The sequence below is a fragment of the Caenorhabditis remanei genome, chromosome V (assembly GCF_010183535.1).
Source record: "Caenorhabditis remanei strain PX506 chromosome V, whole genome shotgun sequence".
In the NCBI taxonomy this organism is placed as follows: domain Eukaryota; kingdom Metazoa; phylum Nematoda; class Chromadorea; order Rhabditida; family Rhabditidae; genus Caenorhabditis; species Caenorhabditis remanei.
In genome coordinates this window covers 1008946-1025462 of record NC_071332.1, presented here as the reverse complement: position 1 = coordinate 1025462, position 16517 = coordinate 1008946, and the positions used below count along the sequence as shown (strand labels likewise).

Here is a 16517-nt window from a genome sequence, read left to right as displayed (position 1 = left end):
ATGACAAAAATGTTTTGTTAGTTGGAAACTTTTTGATAGCTCTGCAGAGTTTTGAGATATGGGGCCTTGAAATTAGGGAGTGGACCCTCCTTCTCCTGCTTCCCCCGCTCCATGCTGTCTTTAAAGGCGCATATCTCAAAAGTGGGCGGAGCTATAAAAAAACGTTCAACTACAAATCCTATGTTTGATCTACACAACCATAAAATATGTGTTGACAAAGTTTGACCAAAAAAGATGTGATGAGAAAACAAGATTTTCCTTTTTTCTATAATTTTTACCAAATTATACAATAGAGATAGATTCACTTGGCATAGTCAAATCCAGCCTCTATTCAGAACCGTCAGAATCAGAACCTGCCAAGTAAGAGTCACAAAACCAAGTGGTTATATTTTGAATTAAAACGGACTGTTCCGATTTATACCAGTATTATTAGTAACCGTTTTAATCAGGTACACCACCTCCACCTTCATAATTCCCCCTCTCTATCCCCACGTGCGGCCAATATCAATGACTACATCATAGCCAAAACACACACACACGTTCTGATAAGACTTACACAACGTAGTCTTGTTTGTATCTGTTTTCTCCCTTATTTACCTTCATTTTCCACTCATTTATTTCTTGATTTTCCTTGAAACACCATGTCAGACGCTATTCCGAATACTGGGTAAACCTTTACTATTTTTTATTTTTCACAAAACTTGTAACATTTCAGATTCTTCGCTGGTAAGACCGTGTTTATAACCGGCGCCTCTCGTGGTATTGGAAAGGAGATTGCGTTGAAGTTGGCGAAAGATGGAGCCAATATTGTGGTTGCTGCGAAGACGGCCACAGCTCATCCGAAACTTCCAGGCACTATTTATACAGCGGCGGAGGAGATTGAGAAGGTGAGTCATTTAGAGGAAGATGCAAACGCGCTCCACCGGAAATTTTGTTCAAAATAGTTATTGGCATACTTGCAAACCAGACCGACACGGGTCGACACGTAGCTCGCTTAAAACGCAATGTTATGAACTGAAAAATATACCAAAATGTAGATCTCAGCGAGTTCTATGACTGTGACCTGCTACGGGCCGGATGACTAGTCGTTAATGTGCCGCGGGCCGGGCTAGAACGACTTTTTGGCCGTTTTTGCGTTTTCCCGTTTCTCGGCCCGCGGCACAATAACGATCTGCTGTCCGGCCCGTTGTAGGTCATAGATCTCGTCGAGATCTACATTTTGATACATTTTTCAGCCCATAAGATTGCGTTTTAAGCGAGTTACGCGCCGGTCCATCCCGGCCGGTTTGCAAGTATGGTTATAATAGACCCTGATTCATTTGTATCCATCTTTGTTAAAATTAGGAAGAGCGCGATTGCATTGTGCCCAAAAATGTGTTGAAGCCATACCTGAATCAAAATCACTCAAGTTGTATAAATGGTTCTAAATCGTACCAGTTCTGAAACAGTCACATAGTTCTAACTCTGCACAACCCCAATTATTTTCCGATTCCAGGCCGGTGGCCATGCTCTCCCTTGCGTCGTCGACGTCCGTGATGAATCTGCCGTGAAAGCCGCCGTCGATGCAGCCGTCAAAAGATTCGGTGGAATCGATATCCTAATCAACAACGCTTCTGCAATCTCCCTCACAAATACAGAAGATACCGACATGAAGCGCTATGACTTGATGCATTCTATCAACACACGTGGCACCTATCTACTCACGAAAACTTGTCTTCCGTACTTGAAGAAAGGAAAGAATCCACATATTCTGAATATCTCCCCTCCGCTTGACATGGATCCGAAATGGTTTGGACCTCATGTCGGGTACACCATGGCCAAATTCGGGATGTCTATGTGTGTACTTGGCCACCACGAAGAGTTCCGACCATTTGGAATCGCTGTGAACGCTCTTTGGCCCCTGACTGCTATCTGGACATCTGCAATGGAATTTTTGTCCCATGGAGGAGATCCCGCTGGAAACCGAAAGGCATCTATCATGTCAGACTCTGCCTATGTGATTCTTACTCAAGACTCGACAAAGTTCACTGGAAACTTTTTGATCGATGAGGAGATTTTGAGAAAACATGGGGTGCAGGATTTCGAGCAGTATGAATGTGTGAAGGGGGCCTCGTTGATTCCCGACTTCTTTGTTCCAGCGAAGTCGTATGAAGCAAGATTTGGGTCAAAGTTGTAAATTGTGTGCGTTTTATTTGAATAATTGTTCTGAAAAAGTGATGATAAAAAATAAAGTTTTGTGTATACACTAGGGAGAAAACGATGGCACACCTTTAATCAAATTTGAAAAAAAAACTCGATGATTGTTGCCTATTTGAACTGTACTCGAATTAATTTCACAATTCGACAAGTTAATCCATAGATTTTCATCTTTTTTTGTTGATTTTGGTTTATATGGTTTGTTCTTTAATAAATGAGCTATGTGAGGTCGGAATCAGAAAACAGTACACATTTTGAAAAGAAAAAAATTTATTTAAATAATTTTTGTTTTATAAAAAGTGATGTCTTATTTATTCTATGAATTCAAAGCGCAGTTTTGAAAAAATTAGAAAAAAATCTGTAGTATTCGCTCATAAATCTTGTCACCGGATCATATACACCAAGTATCACCGCGTGGATGTAATCATCGCGAATCAGATTGGAGCTTATTTTGCTCTTAATTACCACTTATGCAGATACCCGGAGCCGGCACTGACTTTTCCTGCAACGTGTAGAGCAACGTCCTGACGGTACTGGACAAAAGTTTCCGAAGAAACTTACATCACTTACGTACCCGGAACGGCCCTTACTCTTCCGTGTAGCATTCGGATCGTATGCAGACCCTCGGAGAAACGGTTCTGATTTCGTTCTCAACTGGGATTTCTTCCTTTGTGTGAACATGCTCCAAACGGTATAATCCAGGAGTCCGCGAAGTGACTCCTGACCCGGAGACAGTTCAAACTTTCACGTGAGCAGATACCCGGAGCCGGCACTGACTTTCCTGCAACGTGTAGAGCAACGTCCTGACGGTACTGGACAAAAGTTTCCGAAGAAACTTACATCACTTACGTACCCGGAACGGCCCTTACTCATCCGTGTAGCATTCGGATCGTATGCAGACCCTCGGAGAAACGGTTCTGATTTCGTTCTCAACTGGGATTTCTTCCTTTTTGTGAACATGCTCCAAACGGCATGGTCCCGGAGTCCGCCAAGTGACTCCTGACCCAGAGACAGTTCAAACTTTCACGTGAGCAGATGCCCATGTGAGCAGTAACCCGGAGCCGGCACTGACTTAGCTGCAACGTGTAGAGCAACGTCCTGACGGTACTGGACAAAAGTTTCCGGAGAAACTTTCATCACTTACGTACCCGGAACGGCCCTTACTCATCCGTGTGGGACACGGACCGTTGCAGACCCTCGGAGAAACGATTCTGATTTCGTTCTCAACTGGGATTTCTTCCATTTTGCCGAACATGCTCCAAACGGCATGGTACAGTAGTCCCCGAAGGGACTCCTGACCCGGAGACAGTTCAAACTTTCACGTGGCAGATACCCGGAGCCGGTTCTGACTTTTTCTGCAACGTGTAGAGCAACGTCCTGACGGTACCGGACAAAAGTTCCCGAAGAAACTTTCATCACTTACGTACCCGGAACGGCCCTTACTCATCCGTGTGGGGGGCACGGATCGTTGCAGAAACCCGGAGAAAACGGATATGATGTTTTCTCCATTGGGATTTTCTTCCTTTTCGTAGAACGTCCCGACGGTTCTGAAAAATAAACTATGTGCAAGGCGTTTCGAAAACAAACGAGAGGGGCGGAAAGAAAAACGAGACGAGTGAAAGAGTGAATATGTGTTTTAAAAAATTCCGGCGCATAGAAAAGTGCCTAAAAAGTTTTTAGCGGATAAATTCTTAGGAAACTTTCGGAGGAGCACGCAGGCAGATTTAAGCGGAAAAAGGAAACCAAAGAAATTCAACGACTTGACGCGGAATCCTCTAGTGGAACTGAGCGAAAAAACTTAAATTGACAGAGAAATTGATGGAAATTGGAATTTTTTGGCAAAGCACAGCTCAAATGATGAATTGAGAAAAACTATCGGGAAATAACTTTTTTCAGCAGTTATCGTTTAAAAAATTGAAAAACAATCCGAAAATTTTTAAAAAGGTCCGCGTTCTAACGTAACGGTGTTTGTGGACAATGCACCAGATTTTACGATGGAGTTCATACATGTTATACCAATCTGTTTCGGCTGTCTTTTGATCGACATGTGCTCGAAAACCGGAAAATAGACTATATGTAGTCGAAACGATAGAATTTTCAGTGAAAACCAACAAGAACATTGAGAAATATATCGATTTTCTCAAAAATCAGAGAAATTTCGCTGGAAAAGGAGGAAAGCTGACCGATATGGTTAAGAAATAAGCAGAACCTATTTAATTGACAGAGGAAATCACAAGAAATTGATTTTTAACAATTTTAAGCTCGAATGATGAAATTTCAGAAAACTTTTTTGTTGGAATAGAAAACGAAAGCAGTAAAAATTACATTTTCAAGTGAAAACCTGGATAAAACAGCAGAAAACTGAAAATGGCGGAAGAAATGAGGAAAAACCGATTTTTCTGAAAAATCTAGCTCCGTAGTTGGAATTTCTGCGAAAACGGATCGATAACAACTGAAGTAGAAAATTAAAGCCATAAAAATTATATTTTTCAAGTGAAAATCTAGAAAAACGACTGGAAAATCAATATTTCCATCGGGAATTATCGGGAGGAAAGTTCAAAAATATAGATTTTTGTGGAAAATCGAAGAGATTTCGCGGGAAACGGAAGGAAAGAGGCTACGGAAAAGACTAAAAAAAACTGAATTTGACGAAGGAAAGATGATAAATCGATTTCTATTGAAATTTTAGCAAATCCAAGCTCAGATGATGAAATAATAGCGAAAATGAATCGAATTTTTAAATGTACAATGGATTCGATCACGAAAATTCACAAAAATAAGAAATCGCACTGAAAATGGAAGAAAAACTGCGCAAACCAGTAAAGAAATAAGCAAAAACGGCAGAGGAAATGACGAGAAATTGATATTTCAACAATTCTAAACTCAGATGATGGAATTTCAGATAGATTTTTGCTGGAAACAGGTGAAATAGAAAATCAAAGCAGTAAAACTTAATTTTTTAAATGAAAATTTGGTAAAAACCAGTGGAAAATCAATATTTTTGACATTTTTCGTTAAAAAAAAGCAATAGAACTCGATTATTTTTCAAAAGTCCGAAAAAAAAACATTTTCCGCCATAATGGGGTACGGTAGGTTTAAAGGCGCATGACGATACATTTTGTGTTGGGTATCGCCGCGATTGTGTAATTATTTATTTAATTTGAATTCTGGACTCCAGCATCTGGAGGTTTTTATGTTATTTTCGGCAATTTTAAAGCAATCTTAATTCATTTTTCGAAGATTCTATGATATTTATTATTAATTTTAAGCTTATTTTTTGCAGAAAACTGAAAATGGCAGAAGAAATGAGGAAAAACCGATTTTTCTGAAAAATCAAGCTCCGTAGTTGGAATTTCTGCGAAAACGGATCGATAACAACTGAAATAGAAAATTAAAGCTATAAAAATTATATTTAGTGAAAATCTAGAAAAACGGCTGGAAAATCAATATTTCCTCCGGGAATTATCGGGAGGAAAGTTCAAAATTATAGATTTTTGTGGAAAATCGAAGAGATTTCGCGGGAAACGGAAGGAAAGAAAGTACGGAAAAAACTAAAAAAAACTGAATTTGACGAAGGAAAGATGACAAATCGATTTCTATTGAAATTTTAGCAAATCCAAGCTCAGATGATGAAATAATAGCGAAAATGAATCGAAAATCGATGAGAGAGAACATTAAAGCTATTAAAATATAATTTTCGATAAAAATTCCAGAAAAAATCATCGAAAAATTACTTTTTTGAAGCATTTTGCCGACTTTATTCAAATGCACCGCCTTTTCGACAGTCCGCATTTTCACGTGACGGTGTTTGCGGGCAATACGCAAGAACTAACGACGGAGCCATGTTGAGGTATTTCTAGGCTAAAATCATCGATGTTTATACCAAAATAATGCTGAAAATCTCGAAAAATTGCTAAAAATTCAGTTTTTAGCCGAAAAATCGTTTAAAAATCAGAAAAAAAACTAGAAAAAACGAGGAAAATACTGCAAAACTTGCAGCATTGCCTTCCAGACATTTCTAGGCCAAAACCACCGAATTTCATTGCAAAATAACTATAAAAATCTCGAAAACCCGCTGAAAATGTGTTTTAGTCAAAATATTGATCAAAAACCAGAAAAAAAAAACTAGAAAAAACGAGGAAAACGCTCCAAAACTGTCAGCATCGCTATTCAGACATTTCTAGACCAAAATCATCGATTTTTATACTAAAATAACGATAAAAATCCAGAAAAACTGCTGAAAAATGTGTTTTTTTTCCAAAAAATTGATTAAAAAGAAAAAACCATAGTTGTCAACGCCCGGCCCGGGTAAACTGGCGCGAAAGTCAAATTTTCAAATTTTTCAAATTTTTAGCGAAAAAGTCAAATTTTCGACTATCAGTCAGAATTATTAGCTCGGGACAGTTCATACAACTGCGCTCCACCGAAATGCTCCTGAAAAATGTATCTTTTTCTCTAAGTTTCTCGATTTCGCACACAATTTTCTTCGATTTCGGTAGAGCGCGGGTGTAAGAAGCGTGCATCGCTAATGGAAGAAATTCTGAAAAATAGTCAAAAATGGTCACATTTTCGATTAAAAAATTGAAAAAATTTCGAAAAAAAAGAAAAAAGGGTCATTTTTTGAAGCCGGTTCTTGAAAATTTTCTACCGGCCCGGCCCGGGCCTTGACAACTATGGAAAAAAACTAGGAAAAACTTGCAGCATCGCTCTCCAGACATGTCTCCAGACTCGATCGAGTTTATCTCATTCTGTTGTTTTGACAAGACTACCATCATGTTTTTGTCGGTTGCTCGAGTTGACCAATGACACATGTCACAAACCATACCTCCAAACCAGAGTTGTCCGGAATCCGGATTCCGAAATTCTGGGTTTTTTCGGCATTCCGGTTCCGGGTTCCGGAAAATGAAAATTTTCATTCCGGTTCCGGATTCCGGAAAACGAAAATTTTCATTCCGGTTCCGGATTCCGTATTCCGGAAAATGTAAAATCTCATTCCGGTTCCGGATTCCGTATTCCGGAAACGGAAAAATGGCATTCCGTACAACTCTGCTCCAAACCTAGTTATTGACCTTTCCTAGTTAGCTTGAAGCACTAATGGACTCCAAGCATGAAAGTTCCGGCACCTTACTCTCAAAAACCATTTGACTTGAATAATACCAAAACAAACAATTGAAAGCTCCTCTATCAAATAACCGCCTCCTATTTTCCCTCTTTTCCTCCACAATACAACCCGACCCATATAATCCAACGTCCGTCCGTCGTTTCACCTCATTTCGTTTGCCTCGTTTCAATTGTCCGCCCTTTTCTAGTGATCAGCTTTTCCCTCTTATCAAATATCTCCCCCCCCCCCCCTTTCCCCAATTACATCACTTTCTGTTCTCCTTGTTCCACACACCTAGATCTTCTTCAATTAGTTTCGTACAGATGACCACCTTGTTGCGTTCTTCTTCTTCTCATTTCCGACAGGGCCTCCCCCCTCCGCGTCTCGTTCGTCACGTTTTTCACTCACTTTCTTTTTCGGTTCCACAGAGATTCTGCGTCTCGGTCTCTAACAGTCTCTAATAGAATTCATTCAAACAGAAAGACAGTTCAGGTCTCACTGCCTACTGTACACTATCATTTCATTTCGAGATTTGATGTGTCTCGAGACTATTAAAGGACGATTTACAGTACCTTCTGTCGTAACATAATTCTATAGCTTTTATCGCATATCGCATCGCCCGTCATCATCATCATCTTCATTTATTCGTTTTCATTTTCCGATTCATATGTATTCGCACCTTGCCATTCATTCCATTCCTTCTAAACCGTTCCTATATCCATATATATATTTGCAGATGTCTCCTATTCATATATTCCTACCATTTCTCCTTGTCTTACCTGTGTTATCCCATGAACTTCATCACAAAGCATTTCGAGCCTGGAAGACGCCGAAAGTGAACAAGCATCGGTTGTCATTGATTATTCAGAGATTGAAGTTGAATGAAACGAAGAGGTTGGATGGGGCAGGTGAGGTTTTAGTTTGTGGATGAGCGACTGAATAGGAAATTTGGAATTTTTCGTGTTGTAAGGCTAACAGAAGTGTTTTTTTTTGTGTATGAAAACTATTTTGACTATCCGTCTATAAGTCAGCACAGCTCTTACAACTGCGCTCCACCGAAATCCGCATGAAAAATGTCTCTTTTTCTCTGAGTCTCTCAATTTCGCACACAGTTTTCTTTGGTTACGGTAGAGCGCGGTTGTAAGAAGCGTGCCGTGCTAATATAAGTTAGCACCAAGTTAGATATGAGGATATTATCAGAAAGCTGAAAAAATGGGGATATCAAACTGAGGAAAAAGAAGAAATTTTCAGATATAAAAAGAATGAAAGAATATTTTTGACTTGAAAACTCTCGGAAAAATTCAATTTTTAGCTCAAAAATCAGATTTTTCATGAAAAATCGGTTTTCAGCCGAAAAGTTCAGTTTTAACACGGCAAATACGGCAGGTAAAAAATGAACTCTTTTGCTGAGAAAACCCCAATTTTAGATGCAAAAACTGACTTTTTCAGTCAAAAATACGATTTTGAGCTTGAAAATCGATTTGAAAAAGTCAAAATATGCTTTTTTTGGCTAGAAAAAAAGGTTTTTGGGTCTGAAACCTAGATTTCCGCACCATAAACCTAGAAAAATGACAAAAACAGCATAATTTTCAAATAATTATTGTCTCTACAACTTCCACACCTTCCCCCCTATCCACCGCTTCCTTATAGTACAAAGTACCTGGTCACAAATTTTCAGTAGATTTATTTCAAGACTGTCTTTTAACCCAACTTCAATATCAATCAATATTTCAGACCTATCAGACATCCACCAATCCACCGACCCCGTCTCAAAGCTTACTGCTTCAGAACAATGCCCAATGTTCCAGTCCTTCTCCTCATGTGCCTGTGAACCAACTTGCAACAACCCGAATCCCGTAAGCACCCAAAATAAAATTGTTCCGTTCCTTACAAAAAACTGTTTCAGTACTGCCCCAACTGCGAACCCGGCTGCACTTGCCGAAATGGATTTGTGAGAAGCTCTCTCCACCTCTGTGTTTTGCCAGAAGAATGCCCACGGACTAAACTTCGACGATTCGAGCTACAAGCCCCAAGGCGTCTTTATGAAGCTGTTCCGGTAGTGCTCTCAAGTACTACAACCACAGAGGAGCCAACCACGACGGAGCCAAGTCTTCCGAGCACGACTACCGAATCCTTCCTTATCGAAGAAATGGTGACAGTCCCCCTATTAGTCCTCCGCAACGGACCTACACCCCCATCAGCACCACCAATGCTCCAAGAGCCCTCTGATATGATTGGTGCTCCATCAGCCACGCCGCCACCAGATTTTTCATATGGACCGCCCGGAATGAACGCGGCGAAAGTTGCACTTTATGAGAACTTCTTGAAGCAGAAAAAGATTATGAAAGCGTTGAGACATCGAAGAAATCAGTTTGCGAAGAGGATGTTGTAAATGTATTGGGGTTTTTAAGAATTGTGAACGAAAACTGTAAACGATCTCATTTATTAAATAAAATGTATTTCTGAAAAAAAAATAGACCAGCTAACATGATAACAGATAAGAATTATCTATTCGTTCAGTGAGTTGACTTTCTTCATATTTCTGTGGTGATTATGATGATGGTGGGGTCTCTTTACAGCTGGCTTTATCTCGATGACTTCATAGACTTTTTCAATATTCTTGCCTTCATCCGCTTCATCATATAACTTATAGTCGATATCTGAAATTCATTTATAACTTTAAATTGACAATCTGTAATAATTACTTTGGTAGTTCCGTCTTGCTTTTGTCGAGCATATAATCATAGCCAGAATAAGCAGGAAGACGGTGAAGAACTTCATGGTGGGAACTGAGGTTCTTTCCCAGAGCACTCCTTTTATCGGTCGCTGGTAAGTGGGCGTGGCTCAAAGGGGCGGAGTCGAGTCATATCGAAATGTACTTTTCGGGCGCCAACCACAAAAACCACTATTTTGTGGCAGGGAGTGTGATGTTGAGGATAAAAACGATAAAAAAGTGGGGAACGGCTTTTTTCTCATAACCTTCAGATGGTGGAGGACACACACAATGGGAATTTGAAGGAAATCGTCGTGGGTGGCAAATAAGTGGCAAGGGCAGATATCCTTTGTAACGAACATGTCCGTCAGCCAGACTACAATGAGGTATCAGACAAAGATTACTAATTATTAAAACAGTGCTTGTTACAGTACCGTTCAAAAGGTTACCAACTTTGGCTGTTTTCAGTGTAAAAAAACAAAGTTTGACAGTGTATTCCGGTGTCACCTGAATGTCTGACGAATTTTATTTCCTATGAATTGAACAGAGCAAAAATAGCACATCATTTTTGTAGTTGACAACTTTTTTGTAGGGACACTACCAGAAAAGTTACAGGTAATCAAAGTCATTAAATTTTGGAGCTTTTCACTTTGACAACTTTTTGCACTGAAAACAACCAAAGTTAGTAACCTTTGAAGCGATACTGTAGGGCAACCTCTAGCACCATTTTACAGACTATGGGGTCCGAACACCACATACCGCTGTCTTCCATAACCTTCTGAACCAACTTGCAACAATAAAAACTTATTTGTAACCTCAAAAAAGATTTTATTCAGAATTTCCTGAGAGCTGCACTTGGCAAAATGGATGTTGTGTTCTTCCAGAAGTAATGTCCACCGACGATTTGAACTACAAGCCCTGAGAAGACTTTATGAAGGTGTTCCGGTAGAATTTACAAGTACTACAAGGACGGAGGAGCAACAACGGAGCCTTCCACGACAATTCCACGACATGGTGCCCCATCTCTTATGAAGACCTCTCTAGTTCCATGCTCTGTAACAATCTTCCTTCCCATTCCAGCCTCCTTCTCATTCTTTTCACAACGAGAAACCAAAAAACCAGCCAATTCCCTTTCCCTCCCAAATACCACACATCAACACGATAAACCTCCTCTCTCTCCACCATAAAAAGTATAATAACCCGGTTCCTTTTCCCGAAATGAGCACAAATGTAAGCTGATTACACCTGTCAACGAACTTGCACTTTTATTTTTTACGATTCTTTCTTTGTTCGCAACTTTCTTATCAGCTTCCCCCCGGGGCAATTATCCTGAAACAGTTGTGAATGTGTGTACATAGAAAGTTGTATAGTAGGGCTCATCCTTACGAATCAGTAAATGAAGACATCGACGCGTAACGAAGATGAGATCTCAAGGTCTCAAATTCAAATTTATGTTGTTCGCTGCTATACCTACCCGAAGGTTATGTCTTTTTCTCATTCAATTTAATTGTGGGGGTATATCACACTCCAAGCCACAGAGTGTCTTCATGGTTGGCTTTAATGGAAGGCCCACACCAGTTACGGGAGATCAACAGGGTTGGGAAATTCCGGGCCGGCCGGGCAGGAGCTGACGCGTCGGCCTGGCCCGGCCCAGCTGGCCCGGAATTTCCCAACCCTGGAGATCGATAGGACGCGGTGTTCTGGAACAGGACCTCAGAAAACAAAATGCCTAAAAAGTACTATATTTCAGATCTTATCAAGTTTCTATGACAGTACCAACGGCCACCATGCCTAAACTGGCACGACGCCATTCGTCCTTTCCTCCGCATTTCCTCTCATGGCGGCCTTCGACTTCTAATTTATGTCATTTCACGAAGAACCCGTGAAGGACGCACTTTTTTCGTTCGTTTTTTTGTTTTTTTCGAGTTTTTTCTTTGATTTAGTGTTCATCAAGGTTGTCTTACAAGGAAAGTCTTTGGAGATGCGGCTTTCGAACAATCTATAAATTTGCTCATAGGTACTTTCGACTACGGGTAGTCCATTTCTGCTATCAAAACCGGCAAAATGTCTCTGCGAGCTGAGTTATGAGCTCTTAAACTTTTCATTAAGCTTGTTCGTAAAGATGTTCACATTTTCTTAACGTAACCGCAGGGAAACACAAATGAAACCGTGTGGTGGCGTATATGCTGCCGATTTGGAATTCCATGTGAACAAGCTTATAAGTTTGAGAGCTCATAACTCGGATCGCAGAGACATTTAGCCGGTTTTGATGCCTGAAATGGACTCCCCGTAGTCGAAAGTACCGATAACCAAATTTATAGCCTCGTTGAAAGCCGCGTCTTCAAAGATTTCCCTTGTCAGAAAAGATGTTGAGTCGCTACGCAGTCAATCCAAAAAAGATATATACAAAACATTTATAACCAAATATTATAATTCTACAACTCTGGCAACAACTTTCCGGGATTCATAATATTGTTTGGATCCAACGCCTTCTTCACAGTATGCATCAATCTGACAGTGTTCTCTCCCAACTCCTCCCTCAAATACTTCCGTTTCCCTAATCCGACTCCATGCTCTCCAGTGCATGTTCCATCCGCCGCAAGGGCTCTTCTAACCAAACGATCGGAGAACGCTTGAATCTTTCGGTGCTCGGATTTGTCCTCTTCAATTGTGGGAAGGATCACGTGGAAATTCCCGTCACCAACGTGTCCGACGACTGTTCCAAGGATCTGGTGCTCATCAAGATCCGCGCGAGTTTCCGAGATGACGTCGGCGAGTTTGGAGATGGGAACGCAGACGTCGGTGGTGAATCCCTGAAGTTTTATCATGCGTTATTTTAACCATACTTGCAAACCGGGTAGCTCGCTTAAAACGTAATATTATAGGCTGAAAATTATACCGAAATGTAGATCTCGGCGAGTTCTATCGCTGTGACCTGATTCGGGACGGATGGCGGATTGGTTTAAAATGGATTTTTTGGTTTTTTTTAGAACTTTTTCCGGCGCGCGGCACATTACTGATCCGTCATCTGGCCCGTAGAAAAAGTTTCCAATTTTCAGTTCAAAATTGCCCATCTTTAACTAATTTTCAAGATTGCTTTTTCGCCTGATTCCCAAAAATTTTAAGCTATAAATGTTACGCAGACCTGGAGCTTCATTTTTGTAGTTGCCAACTTTTTGATAGCTCCGCCCACTTTTGAGATATACGCTTTTAAAGTTGGAGAGTTTCAAAGAGCGCGCTCTTCCTCCCTTTCCTTTAAAGACGCATATCTCAAAAGTGGGCGGAGCTATCAAAAAGTTGTCAACTACCAAAATGAAGGTCTAGAACTAATCTACACAACCGCACTAATATCGAATTGATGAAACCTAAAATAAGTCCATGACAGGGGCTGAAAGTAGGCAGGTTTTTTCCAAAAAGAATTTTCTCGAACATTTGTTGGTGGTTTTTTAGGATCTCAAAAGACCGCGTGCTTTTTAACGTTTTTGTCAGTAAATATTCAAAAAATAAAAAAATAAAAGAAGGCGAGCTTGCGTTTTGAGCGAGCTTGCAAGTATGGTTTTAACATTTTAAACTCACCCTAGCTCCAGTTCTCATCGCCAATGCTGCATAATACGCGTTGTGTCTAGCCTTCCAGAGCAATGCCATCTTCTCCGGGGATGCTCCTGAATCGAAATCCAACGCCTCATGACTCTGACAGATATCCTTCACAGCTTCAGTCTGATCGGCCACCTCCTTTTCAGAACTTCCATGGAATTCGATAAAAAGTGTAGGGGCTTCACGGAGAGTCAGACTACTGTAGGCGTTGCTTGCTTTGATTTGAGTACTATCGAGGAATTCGATTCTGGCGACTGGAATACTCCATTGGAGGACTTCGACTACGGTTGAGGCTGCTTGATGGACGGAAGAGAAAGAGCAGACAGCGGCGGAGAGGAATTGAGGCCGTGGGTGGACTCTGGAAAAGGAGGAGTTGAGCTAACTGACTACGGATCTTGCTCCAATCACAGTTTGGTTAGATTTTCTAAACTCTGCTCGTCGAGAGCTTTCAGAAAAGTATAATCATGCCCGATTCGGAAGAATTTGTGTCCCACCACGAAAACTACAGTAACCTCGTTTAAAGGCGCATACCGTAGTTTCGTATAGGGTCCGAATCGATACATGATTATACTTTTCTGAAAGCTCTCGTCGCCGAGAGTTTGGAAAATCTAGCCAAACTGAGATTGGAGCAAAAATGAACGAAATATGTAAGATTTTAAGTTCTCGTAAATTTGGGCGCCACACAATCATGTGTGATCAGTTTGTTGAGATTTTAGGTTTTTTGAAAAGGAAAAGTCAAGATCTTCATTTTTCTAGTTGACAATTTTTTGATAGCTCTTAACGTTTTTGAGATATGCGCCTCTGAAGAATGAGGTGGAGACGCAATGAAGCGAGAGTGTCTACCTTCTCTGCGTCTCTCCCTGTTCTTAGGGTCTCCATCTTTAAAGGTGGATATCTCAAAATCGTGAATAGCTACAAAAAAGTTGTCAACTGCAAAAATGAAGCCCTGGATTTCATCTACATTTTTGTAGTTGACAACTTTTTGATAGCTCTTTACGCTTTTGAGATACGCGCCTTTAAATATGCCTTACTGAAGAGGTAAGAGAGAGAGGGAGAGTGAGGGCGCAGAGAAGTCAGACACTCTAGCTTCTCTGCGTCTCTTTAACACTAACCTTAACGTCGCCTCAGTTATCACTCCCAACGTTCCTTCGGATCCAACAAAAAGCTCTGTAAAGTTGAAGCCGGCTGACGATTTTCTGAAATTCTTTTCAAATCATGGCCGAGGAAAACCTAGGTCACTCACCTCGGACACCTCCCCTTTCCCTTTGTATCCAAAACCGTCCCATCCGCCAAAACCACTTCCAGATTCAACACGTTCTCCTTCATAGTCCCGTATCGAATCGCATTTGTTCCGCTGGCACTGGTAGCTACCATACCGCAAACAGAGGCGTCTGCTCCGGGATCTGTAATTTAAATTTTTGGAATTGTCCTCTATCCTGAATACAGTAAGCCTTACCAACTGGAAAGAACAATCCGGAATGTTTAATTGCATCGTTCAACGCGATTCTCGTTGTCGACGGCTTCACAGAACACACAAAATCTTGCTCACGGAGCACTGGCTCTCCGGTAATTTGTTGGGTGCTGAGGCACACTCCACCTAGAATTGACATGGATCCACCTTCCAGGCCGGTACCTGTTCCAAATGGGACCACTGGGATTCCACGGTCATTGCATAGTTTTAGAAGTTGGGAGACTTGCTCAACGTTGGTTGGTTCGAGAACGACGGCTGGTGGGGGGCCACTAGAAAAAAGTGAATTAGGTGTGTAGGTGGAACCTAGATCTTCAAGTTTGTAGTTGATAACGTTTTGAAATCTCTTATAACTGTTGAGATAGACACCATTGAGGACAGGTAGCTAAAATCATGGTGAAAAAAATTGGTGAACTTTGAGGGGCTGTAACTCTTACACCAAATGTTCCATTGTTTTCAAACCTACTCAGTCGTGTAGATCAACTCTATGGCTACATTTTTGTAGTTGTTCATATTTTCATTGCTTTACAAGCTTTTGAGATACACGCTTTTGAAGATTGGAACCTAAAATGGGGGTAGGAGAAGAGACGCAGAGCAGCCACACACCCTCGCTTCTCTGCGTCTCCACCTCTCACCTCGCTCAAACCACTCATGTTTAAACGCTTATATCTCAAAACCCAGAATAGCTATCAAAAAGTTATCAACTACAAAAATGTAGATCTTAAATTGATCTACACAATGATATAAAATTTTTTGAAAATTGACTTATTTTTTAGACCGTATTGAAAAAAAATTGGCCAATTTTTTGTTGCAAGCATGTGGACCCAATCTTTGAAAGCTCATATCTCTAAAGCCTTAATAGCTATCAAAAAGTTGTCAACTACAAAAAAGGAGATCTAGATTTGCTCTATTCAAACATGTAAAAATTTCACAAGTGGCAAAAAAATTTGGCCTAGTAACGGGCTCCCAAAGTTAGACTAATTTCCTTGCCAGAGATCAGGTCAAGTCAGTGTAACAAGCATTTGCTCCCGTTTCGTTTCAAAAGAAGATTTGAGCATAGAACACTTCTTAATGAAAAAAGAAACTGATCAGGTAAATGGCCTAGAAACCCACCTTCTTGAAAAACTAGTCCCCCAAAATAAAGACTCACATAAAATGACTCTCATCCCTTGCAAACTGTCTTCTAATCGTTTCCTGAGTCCTCACCGCAGCGTTACCGGCGATTTTTTGAAAATCTGGCAGGGATTTCTCGATGGCTGTTTGGATGGCTTGTGTACTAAATACTCGTTTCATAGTCTGCAAAAAATGTAAATTTACGCCCGTAAATCTACATTGAAATTAGAAAAATAGAAATCGTGGAGGAAAAATGAAGAATTTGAACCCAAATACTTTTCTTTTAAATTTGTGTGATCGTAGACGCAAAAGTGGACTCTGATGTGGGACAA

General features: G+C 40.6%; 4 protein-coding genes across 4 annotated transcripts; 2 read left to right on the top strand and 2 right to left on the bottom strand.

Moving 5' to 3' along the window:
* Positions 1 to 641: 641 nt before the first annotated feature.
* On the top strand, positions 642 to 2176 carry GCK72_016576 (uncharacterized protein; the record flags this gene model as incomplete). Its single annotated transcript, XM_003100372.2, has 3 exons — positions 642 to 667; positions 716 to 887; positions 1496 to 2176. The coding sequence occupies 3 exons, from the start codon at positions 642 to 644 to the stop codon at positions 2174 to 2176; spliced, it is 879 nt and encodes a 292-aa protein (XP_003100420.2).
* Positions 2177 to 8033: 5857 nt separating this feature from the next.
* GCK72_016575 (uncharacterized protein) lies at positions 8034 to 9689 on the top strand (the record flags this gene model as incomplete). Its single annotated transcript, XM_003100334.2, has 3 exons — positions 8034 to 8205; positions 9032 to 9153; positions 9204 to 9689. 3 exons carry the CDS (start codon positions 8034 to 8036, stop codon positions 9687 to 9689), a joined length of 780 nt encoding a protein of 259 aa, XP_003100382.2.
* Positions 9690 to 9805: 116 nt separating this feature from the next.
* GCK72_016574 (uncharacterized protein) lies at positions 9806 to 10078 on the bottom strand (the record flags this gene model as incomplete). Its single annotated transcript, XM_003100409.2, has 2 exons — positions 9806 to 9957; positions 10003 to 10078. 2 exons carry the CDS (start codon positions 10076 to 10078, stop codon positions 9806 to 9808), a joined length of 228 nt encoding a protein of 75 aa, XP_003100457.2.
* Positions 10079 to 12445: 2367 nt separating this feature from the next.
* Positions 12446 to 16365, bottom strand: GCK72_016573 (uncharacterized protein; the record flags this gene model as incomplete). Its single annotated transcript, XM_003100378.2, has 6 exons — positions 12446 to 12823; positions 13587 to 13962; positions 14717 to 14800; positions 14848 to 15007; positions 15061 to 15344; positions 16223 to 16365. The coding sequence occupies 6 exons, from the start codon at positions 16363 to 16365 to the stop codon at positions 12446 to 12448; spliced, it is 1425 nt and encodes a 474-aa protein (XP_003100426.2).
* Between the last annotated feature and the right edge of the window lie 152 nt (positions 16366 to 16517).